At 44.6% G+C, this 12,373-nt stretch overlaps 1 protein-coding gene across 1 annotated transcript; it reads left to right on the top strand.

Annotated features, from left to right (window-relative positions):
- Positions 1 to 713: 713 nt before the first annotated feature.
- Positions 714 to 12,112, top strand: DNAJC25 (DnaJ heat shock protein family (Hsp40) member C25). Its single transcript, XM_083179567.1, has 4 exons — positions 714 to 1,102; positions 8,138 to 8,290; positions 10,500 to 10,970; positions 11,821 to 12,112. The coding sequence occupies exons 1-4, from the start codon at positions 839 to 841 to the stop codon at positions 11,941 to 11,943; spliced, it is 1,011 nt and encodes a 336-aa protein (XP_083035693.1). The 5' UTR covers positions 714 to 838; the 3' UTR covers positions 11,944 to 12,112.
- Positions 12,113 to 12,373: the final 261 nt, after the last annotated feature.

Below are 12,373 nucleotides of genomic sequence, written 5' to 3'. Positions count from 1 at the left end.
AAATCACTGCCTTAGACTGTAAAGATGGGCCCCCTTTAGCTCTGGGCCCCATAGCAGTTGCACCCCTTGCACCTATGGTAGTTACGCCTTTGGGATGGGGGCTGGTTTGTCAAATGCAGATGTGTTTCAAACCTTAATTTGCAGTTGCACTGGCTCCAGCGTCTTTGTTCTGATGGTTATTCTAAGCAACAATGTAGTATGTTCTATGTTGCACTGTGTGTACAGTTTTTTTGCTATTTTCTATGATCAACATAAGTTATTAGCCTGTTGCTACAGTTAAAAATCTACGTAAAAATAGCAGATTGCGAGTAGTTGCAATAAAGTTTTGATCGTTAATGCTTCATGTTTTTTTCCTTCCGTAACAAATTTGATTTACCACAAAACATGAACCATATATCCATTGTGTGTGTATAAACTGTAAGCCTCCAACAAGATAAACTTAATAGAGGGATTATTTATCATTTCAGAAGCTTATTAGTGTATTATATGCTTTGATAACCAGTTTATTTTAAAAAATATCGAAACATCGGTTAACATCGGTTAACATCGGTTAACATCGGGTTCACAGTACCAATGTTTAGGTCTAAACTCTAAATAATGTTTTGCAACCAATGTTGAAAAACATCATTTGACCGATGTTTCTTTCGATGTCCCATCCCTACGCTGCAGTATAGTGGTCACATGGGTTGATCACGTGATGGGCACGTGGTATGTGACGTAATGTTGGTACGCCTGGAGAGAAGGAACTAGACACTACCCTGCTGACCTGGCGGTCCCGGGGAGGTTGGAGGGGGAAGCGGTTGCGTGCGGTGTCCCTCTCCTCCTTCCCGGGCCCTCCATGTCACCCAGGCTAGCCCTCCTGCTCCTGGGCCTAGCATGCCTCGCCCACCGCTCTGCCGCCCTGCCCGAGGGTCTGTACTGCGGGCAGCAGGTGTGCTACGATGTGCTGGGTGTGAGCAGAGACGCCGAGAAGGCGGATATAGCCCGGGCGTACCGGCAGCTGGCCAGGAAGTATCACCCGGACCGGTATCGGAGTAGCGCGGACAAAGAGGTCGCACATGAGCAGTTCCTGCTGGTGGCTACAGCCTACGAGACTCTGAAGGTGATGAGCGGTTTAGGGGGGCTGCGGGTGTACGCGCTGTGTCTGTCCGTTGCACCAAGTGCCGTGGCGGCTCCCTGTGCTGCCCCTCTCCCTGAGCATGGAGCACGCAGGCTCAGCCCAGCGGCGGCGGCAGCGCTCAGCTGGCACACACTGATGATCCTGGGCAGCGCAGAGCTGTCACGTTGCTATTGGCCTGCTGTTAGAAGTGTGGCAGCAGTTACACGACCTCTGGCCTGCCATACTGTACTGCTCCATATGGTGGAATTGAGCCAGTGGAAAGTAGCAGCCACCGTACCCGCACTTACATCTGTGCCCAGCAAGGGGGGGGGGGAATATGGGAAAGTGCAAATGTGACATTGTATGATCATTCCAGCTGTCTGTTCTCACTGCACCACTTTGATTTATGGTTCCATATTCAAGCTCCTTGGATCCATAATTTTCCTACTGATCTATCACTTTCATACATTTAGAACTAGTTAAAAGCCTGTTAAAATGACGGCTTCGGCAATGTGCTTTCACTCGAGCTGTGACAGTTTTTTCTTTACAGTTTGAACTGTGACAGTTATAGCCCACACACGCTCCACCCCACCATCAAGGCCAGATGCACTAAGCTTCAAAGGTGGTAAAATGGAGAGTGATAAACAGCTAATCAGCTCCTACCTGCCATGTCACAGATTGTGTTGGGAAAATGTCAGGCAGGAGCTGATTGGTTGTTTATCACTCTCCTTTTTGTCAGTTTTGAAACTTAGTACATCTGGCCCTCAGTCTCTTTGCCTTCACAGCTCCCTCTCTCCATATCCAGCAAGTGTGAAATAGAAGCCATGCAAAAATATCTTTCAATAATTTGGTCAGTCGAGTGGTCTCTAGTGGTCAATGGTGAGCCTGCTCGAAGTAAAATCTTTGAAAGCTAGTCTGCTACCTTCTGTGCTTGTGCATGAATGTGAAAGAGCTATATATTCACTCTTCCAGCAGATGGCAGTGATTCAGAGGCTCACGGACACTAGACATATAATATCTCTCTCTACAGTTCATTCTAGGACCCACCAACTTTGAAAACCCATGCAGTTCCTCTTCCCTGCTTGGGGTGTTGCTGTCTGCTGTAGAGCTTCTAGCACAGTGTGGTCTGTATATCCGCACCGAAAGGCAAACCAGACGTGCTAAAAACACCACAGCAGACAGCGAGACACCCCCAGGCAGGGAAGAGGAACTGCATGGGTTTTCAAAGTTGGCGGGTGCTAAAATGAACACTATATCAATATAGATAGGAGAAGCAGCACTCAAAGTGTCTTGTGAAAAAAAAAAAAAAACACTTCAACATGACATTGTAGGACAACGTTTCATTGCCTCTGGAATGGCCAATTTCTTCAGGTCATAGCAATCAAACAAGAAAAGACAAAAGTCCCAGGTACGGTACCGCTCTCCCGGTGTGAGTATATGACATCACACGCATGTGCGTCATTACGTGTCACCATCACCGTAGGAACCGATCAACAATAATGGTGCACATCTATCAAAACATGTATATGTATGGTTGCTGCTATGGCATTTGAGTAACATAACAGTCACGGGGCAGTAGCGCTACTTACTTGCCACCCATATATAGCGGCACTGTTAGACGTATGTGTGGTAATGAAAATAGTAAGTGCGAATAGAACATGATAAATAGCGGCATAACATATGCTATTATATAGTGACTAATTGCAGGTACCTGAATGCATACATTATGTAAATGCTGGCTAGAATACAGCTAATACATGAATCTCTCTAAAGGTGCGTACACACGGGGGCGATTTAGTGCAAAATCGTGGGAAATATGGTCGCTGAGCGACCACATTGCCCGCAATGGGAGTGTGCACCGGCGATATATCGCCGGGTGCGCGCTCCCGTTTTTGCCCCTGTGGTGATCGCTGGTCGCAGGAACATGCTCCTGCGACCAGCTGATTTCCACTGCCGGGCTCCCCCCGGCAGTTTCTTTTTCATCAGCGACCATCTCTGGTCGCTGATGTAAAGGAGAAGCTGAGCAATATATCTCCCCCGTGTGTACACAGCATAAGAACCCTGAATATGCCTAAATAGAGTGGCAATGATTAGTGGGAAAATTTAGCAGGGAAGAACAGTATAGAAAGTTTATATATCCAGAAAACAATAGAGAAAATATTTAGCAGATAAGAAAAGATGGAAAAACGTGCATACAAGATATTCATACGAATTAAAGTAGGAATAATTTTAGCAGAGAAGAACAACTGAGAAACAACACATATTTTCTAGTTAAAATCAATCAAGTATTTTATAGCCACACTCATGTAGCAGCAAGTACGGAGATAGCGAAAATCACATATAGCGTACTGGATCGCAATGTCGTTTTTAAACGTACAAATAATGAGGCTGCTGTATCCAAGCAGCCAAAAAGCTAAATATACTATGGGCCCATCATATACCTTACATGTAGGACCCCCTATGTTACTCTCTTAAATGTAGAAGAACAGATAAGAAATGACTCACTCATACCTGGTAAAGGCTGAAAAATCTAGCAGAGAAGAACAGTATGGAATATTAAGACCTACAAGAAGTGCTAAAGAGAGAAAGAGATATAGTAGAGAAGAACAGTATGGAAATATCGAGTACAAAGATGTAGACAAACTGGATGCTAATACAGAACAATCACAAAAAAAGTAGCTTAAACTCAAGTGGTCATTAAGTCCACGTTGGGTCAAAGTACCCAATTTAAATAGTCTGGTAGATGTATCTTGATCATTTCCCCCCTGACATACGGGGGGGGGGGGGGGGGGACAGATAGATCTGCCAGACTCATGCAACGAAACACGATGGATATTTAAATTGGGTACTTTGACCCCACGTGGACTTAATGACCACTTGAGTTTAAGCTACTTTTTTTGTGATTGTTCTGTATTAGCATCCAGTTTGTCTACATCTTTGTACTCGATATTTCCATACTGTTCTTCTCTACTATATCTCTTTCTCTCTTTAGCACTTCTTGTAGGTCTTAATATTCCATACTGTTCTTCTCTGCTAGATTTTTCAGCCTTTACCAGGTATGAGTGAGTCATTTCTTATCTGTTCAAGCATATTCAGGGTTCTTAGAGAGATTCATGTATTAGCTGTATTCTAGCCAGCATTTACATAATGTATGCATTCCGGTATCTGCAATTAGTCGCTATATAATAGCATATGTTATGCCGCTATTTATCATGTTCTATTCACTTACTATTTTCATTACCACACATACGTCTAACAGTGCCGCTATATATGGGTGGCAAGTAAGTAGCGCTACTGCCCCGTGACTGTTACGTTACTCAAATGCCATAGCGGCAACCATACATATACATGTTTTGATAGATGTGCACCATTATTGTTGACTAGGTGATTCATCGCGCCCTACGGGCGCTCTTCACACCGTCGTAAGGGGCTGCGCCCCCTTAATTTGTGAACGTTTGTATATGAGAAATATGGTTAGAATTGTATGAAAGATGCCCTGTATTGCAACTTAGGTGTCCGCGAATCGCGGGAGGGGGGGTCGCGGAGGGTGCCGCGAATTGTAGGAGGGGGGGTCGCGGGGGGTGCCGCGAATTACAGGAGGGGGGGTTGTGGGGGGGTGGATGCTGCGAATCGCGGGAGGGGAGGGATTGCAGAGAATCGCGGGAGGGGGGGTCGCGGGGTGGGTTGCCGCAAATCGCGGGAGGGGGGTTACGGGGGCGACGGCGAATCATGGTAGGGGGGGTCGCGGGGGGTGTGCCGTGAATCACGGGAGGGGGGGTCACGGGGTGGGGTGCCGAGAATCGCGGGGGGGTGTGTGTGTGCCGTGAATCGCGGGAGTGGGGGTTGCGGGGGGGGTGGGGGTGGTGTGACGCGAATCGCCACAAGAAAAAATCAACACAGAAAGGTCAACACATGTAAATGTTGACATAAGTGTGGCACTTCATTGGTGTCCATGTCGACACATGAGAATGAATATGAAAACATTCAAAAAATGAAAAAAAAAACTTCAAAAACTCATGTCAACCTTTTTCATTGTCGACCATAGCCATGTCAGTGTTTTCCATGTGCAATTTAATTCTGGAGCTGCCGCGAATCGCGGGGGGGTGCCGCGAATTGCGGGAGGGGGGGTCGCGTGGGTGCCGCGAATCGCGGGAGGGGGGGTTACGGGGCGGGGGTTGCGGCGAATCATGGGAGGGGGGGTCGCGGGGGTGTGCCGTGAATCACGGGAGGGGGGGTCACGGGGTGGGGTGCCGAGAATCGCGGGGGAGGTGTGTGTGTGTGTGCCGTGAATCGCGGGAGTGGGGGTTGTGGGGGGGGGGTGTGACGCAAATCGCCACAAGAAAAAATCAACACAGAAAGGTCAACACATGTAAATGTTGACATAAGTGTGGCACTTCATTGGTGTCCATGTCGACACATGAGAATGAATATGAAAATATTCAAAAAATGAAAAAAAAAAACTTCAAAAACTCATGTCAACCTTTTTTATTGTCGACCATAGCCGTGCCAGTGTTTTGCATGTGCCATTTAATCCTGGGGCTGCCGCGAATCGCAGGGGGTGCCGCGATTTGCGGGAGGGGGGGGGGTTGCGGGGGGTGGGTGCCGTGAATCGCGGGAGAGCAGGGTTCATGGGGGTTCCGGTGGGGGGTTGCCACGAATTGCGGGAGGGGGGGGGTCGCAGGGGGGTGCCGGGGTGCCGCGAATCGCCGGAGGGGGGGTTGCGGGGGGTGTGACGCGAATCGCCACAAGAAAAAAAGCAACACAGAAAGGTCAACACATGTAAATGTTGACATAAGTGTGGCACTTCATTGGTGTCCATGTCGACACATGAGAATGAATATGAAAATATTCAAAAAATGACAAAAAAACTTCAAAAACTCATGTCAACCTTTTTCATTGTCGACCATAGCCATGTCAGTGTTTTCCATGTGCAATTTAATTCTGGAGCTGCCGCGAATCACGGGGGGGGGTGCCGCGAATTGCGGGAGGGGGGGTCGCGGGGGTGGGTGCCGCGAATCGCGGGAGGGCGGGGTTCACAGGGGTTCCGGTGGGGGGTTGCCGCGAATTGCGGGAGGTGGGGGTGCCGCGAATCGCGGGAGGGGGGGTTGCGGGGGGGTGTGACGCGAATCGCCACAAGAAAAAATCAACACAGAAAGGTCAACACATGTAAATGTTGACATAAGTGTGCCACTTCATTGGTGTCCATGTCGACACATGACAATGAATATGAAAAAATTAAAAAAATTAAAAATAAATCTTCAAAAACTCATGTCAACCTTTTTCATTGTCGACCATAGCCATGTCAGTGTTTTGCATGTGCCATTTAATCCTGGGGCTGCGAATTGCAGGGGGGGGGGTGCCGCGAATCGCGGGAGGGGGGTCGCAGGGGGGGTGCCGCCAATCGTGCAAGGGGGGGTCGCGGGGGGGTTCTTTTTGCAGCGAATCGCGGGAGGGAGGTCGCGGGGGGGGGGGTTTCCGCGAATCGGGGGGGGGGTCACGGGGGAGGGTTTGCCGCGATTCGCGGGGGGGGTCGCGGGGTGGTGGTTATGCCGCGAACTGCGGGAGGGGTCGTGGAGGGGTTCTTTTTGCAGCGAATCGCGGGAGGGGGGGTCGCGGGGGTGTTTTTGCTGCGAATCGTGGTAGGGGGGGTCGCGGGGGAGCGGGTGTTTTTGCCGCGAATCGCGGGAGGGGGGGCGCGCGGGGGGGGGGGAGGTTTTGCCGCAAATCGCGGGAGGGGGGCGCTCACCTGGTGGCTGTGGAGTAGCAGTGCTGGGCAACATGGGAAGGCAGTGGGTGTCTGGCACTGTCTGTGGGCTCACTGGGCTGGTTCTCTGTCACATACCTCCCAACATGACCCTCTCCAGGAGGGACACAATGCTCTGTTTCTAGACTTCCCCTTAATGTATGATTGCCATCACCTGTTTTAAACAGGTTAATTTCTCAGAAGGTGTTCAGCACAGATGAAGGCAATCACACATTAAGAGGAAAGTCCAGGAACAGAGCGTTATAGACACAGACACCCACTTTGAGTGACAGATGTAGCCAAATATATAGGAGATAGGTTCCTATAGTGATGGTGACACGTAATGACGCACATGCGTGTGACATCATTCACTAGCGCCGGGAGAGCGGTCCCGTACCCGGAAGATGCCTGCACATGGGGTGTATAAAATAAGTCCGTCTTTTATTATTTGATTGCTATGACCTGAAGAAATTGGCCATTAGCGAGGCAATGAAACTTCCTACAATGTCATGTTGAAGTTTTATTTTTATTTCACAAGACGCTTGGAGTGCTGCTTCTCCTTCAATTTATCTACTACCCTAATGCGGGCACAGTACAGGTAGAGCTGGACCCCCCCCATATTGTTTGTTTGTTATGTGTGTATGTATGTATATATATATAGTTTTTAGTGCTGATGCAATCTCACTATTATTGCAAGATCTCTCTGCGGCTTTGCCTGGTGATGGGCAACTAGCACACCAGCAGATTCGGTATAGCACACATAACATGTTCTGATGCCACTTGTTCCCCATACCAACAAATAATACATCTACCTCAGTGTACCTGTTCTGTTAATGCATATTGTAAAAATATTTACATTACACATTGAGCAAACATTTGCTCCTTATCATAAAAATCTCTCATTTATACCCCATTCTCACTGCAGGCAAATTCCCGGGTCTAGCATGTCGACCCTGGTTTTTTTGCAGTGCAAATGGATCTCATACAGGGGTAAAACCCTTATTTTTACCCGTGTTTGAGATCCGGGTATGCAGACACAGGTAGACCCGTTCTCACTGCATAAAAACCTGTGTTAAAAGGCAAATTACCGGGTAGAACTTCTTCACCTGGGAATTTGCCTTGCAGTGGGAACGGGGGTTCGTCCCTGCAGGGAAAAGCCTTGTATTTCTCACTGGCAGTGAGAACACGGTATTAGAGGGCACCAGTGTTACACTAGCACCACTTGATGCTATTTGATGAGAACATTTTTTTCTTGCTAGAAAATAGATCTGATTTATTTTTTATTTTTTTTTTAGGATGAAGAAACACGGAAAGATTATGATTACATGTTGGATCACCCCGAGGAGTACTACAGACACTACTATAATTACTACAGTAGGAGACTTGCTCCAAAAGTGGATGTGAGGCTCGTTATCCTGGTTACGGTGTGCGTCATATCACTTTTTCAGGTAAATAATGGTTCCTCCACCTGAGCTAAGAATTTACATCATTCTAATGCAAGTACTTATTGCCATCAAACGTTATGATTATAGTGGTCGATCGCATTTTTTTGGGATTGAAGAACTGTCAATTAATGGATTGTCCCAGAATTGACCTCCTAACACTGCGGTGTTGGAAACTGCTTAGAAGCAGTCCTTAAGAGTGCAGGCTGGTGCTTGGCTGCACAGCGTAACCTGTAACATCATTTATAAACCAATAAATTGCTAGTGTCGTTTGATCATATATATGGCGTTTTCTGCCGCCATAGTATTTGTTTAGACCAGCATGGGTGAGTACAATGTTTCTAATGCCTATCTCTATGCAGCATAGTGTCATTTCAGCCTGATACTATCCCTGTCCCATTTCTTATGAACTGCAGTGGCTTGGTGTAACAAATGAACACTACATAATAAGGAGTGTTTTCTGTCGTGGAAACATTTGTGCATTATTAGGAACTGAAATACATATGAATTTTTGGAATTGTGGTATTAGTATTAAGGACTATTTTTGAACACTGAGGAAGAGTATTCCATAATCTTATAACTACAGGTTGAGTATCCCGTATCCAAAATGCTCGGGACCAGGAGAATTTTGGATAACGGATTATTCCGTATTTCGGAATATTTTAATATTTCAATGATGTATTTTGAAGTATCTTGCATTTATGCTGTATAAACACATAATATACACACAAATATATTTTATTACCACATAAAATACACACAAACATATTTTAATTGTTCAAAAAACAAGGTTTCAAAACGTGAAACAAAATGTGTGTACTATCTCAGCACTGAATTTGAATGCCAAGCAATCATTGTCTTGCACATATATAGTGCCAGTTACATATCATGTCCCCAGTGATGCTGTTACATATGTCCCCAGTGAGTTTTTAGCAAAAAAAAATATTTTTTTCACTTTCTGGAATGTCCGTATTTCGGAATAATTCGGATAACGGATATTCGGATACGGGATACTCGACCTGTACTGCTTAACAGCTAGTCAAAAAGTGGTCATTCTTTACGTGACAATCCTGTTCATTAATGCTCCATTGAGGAGGGACTCCTTTGTATACAAGTAGCCCTTGAGGTAAGGGCAAATGCATTGTGGCATGCTGCAGGGCACTCGGGCTTTAAATACAAAACTAAAGAGGGTGTAGGGGATTTTCTGCTTTGACCCCCAATACCCTATAGCATTTTGCACCCTCTATAGCACAGGTTCTCAAACTCTGTCCTCAGGACCCCACACAGTGCATGTTTTGCAGGTCTCCTCACAGAATCACAAGTGATATAATTAGCTCCTCCTGTGGATCGTTTAAAATGTGTAAATGAGTAATGAATGCACTTTCCAGGTGACCTGGGAAATGTGAACCCTGGGGTCCTGAGGACCGAGTTTGAGAACCCTTGCTGTATACTACTGCCTAGATCATGAGTCTATTGGAGGCAAAGCAGTAGCAGCTATGATGGTTGTCGCTGCTGCTACAGGGGACACCATCCAACCACTGACTATCCGGCTTGCACGCAGTTACTCCTACCATCATAGTTGTACACAACAATACGTTTGTGTACAATTATGAATTCAGTCTATTGACATGTCTGTTAACACAGATTTTAAATGCGCATACTGTAGTCTTATGGCACACTGCTCAGTACTATGAGTCCTGTTGCTTTCATGATTATTTAATCATTGTTTTTGTAGCTTCCGGGGTTTAATAGAAATATAATTATTGACCACTATACTGTACTGGCTCTGTATAGACTTGGCATGCTGGACTTTGTGTTGAGACAGGTTACATATATAAAGTAGTATTACAACTGCTGAAGAGCCTGAGTATGGCTAGGTCTGCTCTAGGGGAATGTAAAGTACATAACATTGTGTAATATAGCCTGACATTTCTAGATTCAAATGACAACTTCTTTTAAAAAGTTGTTGTGAAGTGAATTACACTTTTTAACTTGTAATTGTTATCATGGGGTATTTGTCATTAAAAAAAGTTGTGCAGGGTGGAGAAGATTCAAGGGGCAAGGTTGAGGCTTATGTAGTTTCCTTAAAGTGGTATTCCCATTTTCAGGTAGTGTTAATATATATTGAATTTATGTTTATAAATAATGTTTGGTATTTTTCTATTCTGTATCTACTCCTATATTTGTTTAATTGTAATTGTCCTTAACGTTTCAGTTTTATAGCTGGAGGAGCAGATACGATGAAGCCATTAAATACTTAGCAACAGTGCCAAAATACAGAATACAGGCTACTGAAATAGCAAAAAATCAAGGACTGTTGAACCGTGCAAAAGAAAAGGGGAAGAACAGGAGAGGTAAAGAAGAAATTAAGGAGGAAGAAGAGGAGATCATCAGGGACATTATCAAGAACAAAATAGACATCAAAGGGGGCTATCAAAAGCCACAACTATATGACATCCTCCTCTTCCAAATTATCTTGTTCCCTTATTATTTGTTCAACTATATCTCCTGGTATGTCTGGTGGATATATACTTTCAATATAAAAGGAGAGGCATATGGGGAGAAGGAAAAACTCTACCTCATCCGTAGAAATATGAAAATGTCACAATCTCAGTTTGATAGTTTAGAAGATGATCGGAAGAAATTGTTTCTTGAGGAGGAACTGTGGCTAAAAGAGAATTATGAAGTAAGTGGCATATGGGCTATGTAGCGCTGTACAAAATATCTTGATTTAGTTCTATTGAAAATGATCTGTTTGAACACCCGGTGAGATAGTTACCTATGGGGACTTGGTGAGACGTTGGCATTGGCAATTGTGTACAAACTTGCCAATGCCGGCTGAAATCCTCCATTGTTTTTCATGTACAGACAATGGAGGACATCACTAATGACCCACAGGAAAGTGTATCAATAACAATACAGTATGTAGACACTAGACGATATGCACAGAAATAGTTAATGATATTATTGTGCAAATCATTGTCTAATGCACAGGTTCTGAAACTGTTAGGACCCCTCACAGTGCATGTTTTTCTGGTTCCTCACAGAATCACAAGTGAAATAATTAGCTCCACCTGTTGATCTTTTAAAATGTGTCAGTGAGTAATAAATGCCGGGTGACCTAGAATACGTGAACTGTGTGGGGTCCTGAGGACGGAGGTTGAGAACCCCTGGTCTTGTTTGTACACACCTTTTTAGTTTAAGTAATGGCTTTATACAAGTTAATTCAGATAATATAATCTTACCCAAGTAATGTGACATGGGCAAACAAATACTGAGGAGAATCATACGATTAGTCAGGAACAGATTTGTGTGTACAGGCACCTGAAATTTATATATAATTTATTGTAGTTAAGTGACCTCATTTATTTTGATTCAACTATTTTTGCTCAACCATGGCTATCCTTAAAACCTGAACTGTTAGAGAGCCTTAAGAGCATAACTTGGGAATTGCTGCCTTAGGGGAAAATTAAGTCTATTCAGTCTGAAACCAATACAATGGAAATACAAGTTCTATATATTTTTATTTTTAACAGGTATATAAAAAAGAGCAGGAGGAAGAAATAAAGTTAAAAATGGCTTCTGACCCACGATGGAAGAGATATAGGAGATGGATGAAAAATGAAGGACCAGGAAGACTCACATTTGCTGATGACTGAAAATAGTTTGTTGGCTTGGTGCTCATGAACATTATTTTTATAAAATAAAATATAAGTTTTGTATCTGCTGCATAAGTGCAGTAATCCAGCTCCTATACAGATATTGTCCTCTTTTTAATATTTTGTGTCCTGGGACTAGCACTAGGCAATAAATGTTCAGTTCACTCTTCTATGTGTTAATAATCTCTTTGTTTTTACTTACTCCAGAGGAACAAATACTTTTTCCCTTCCTTTCCCATCCTTTTGGAAATTATAATGACCACATCCGTTGTGTAACATGCTTTTATAGGGAGGTCCTGTAATCACTGTTTGCAGTGAGTACCAACAAGTGACAGACTTCATTGTAAGTACCATCTGCAGACCACAGCCAGTCTAGAGATGAAGAAAGGAGGTTTCTGTAACAAAAATATTAGTCATGTACAGAATAGAA

Source organism: Crinia signifera, chromosome 1 (assembly GCF_055691185.1).
Source record: "Crinia signifera chromosome 1, ASM5569118v1, whole genome shotgun sequence".
NCBI classification, from domain to species: Eukaryota; Metazoa; Chordata; class Amphibia; order Anura; family Myobatrachidae; genus Crinia; species Crinia signifera.
Note: the sequence above shows the minus strand (reverse complement) of the source record. Positions and strands in the feature narration are given on the sequence as shown.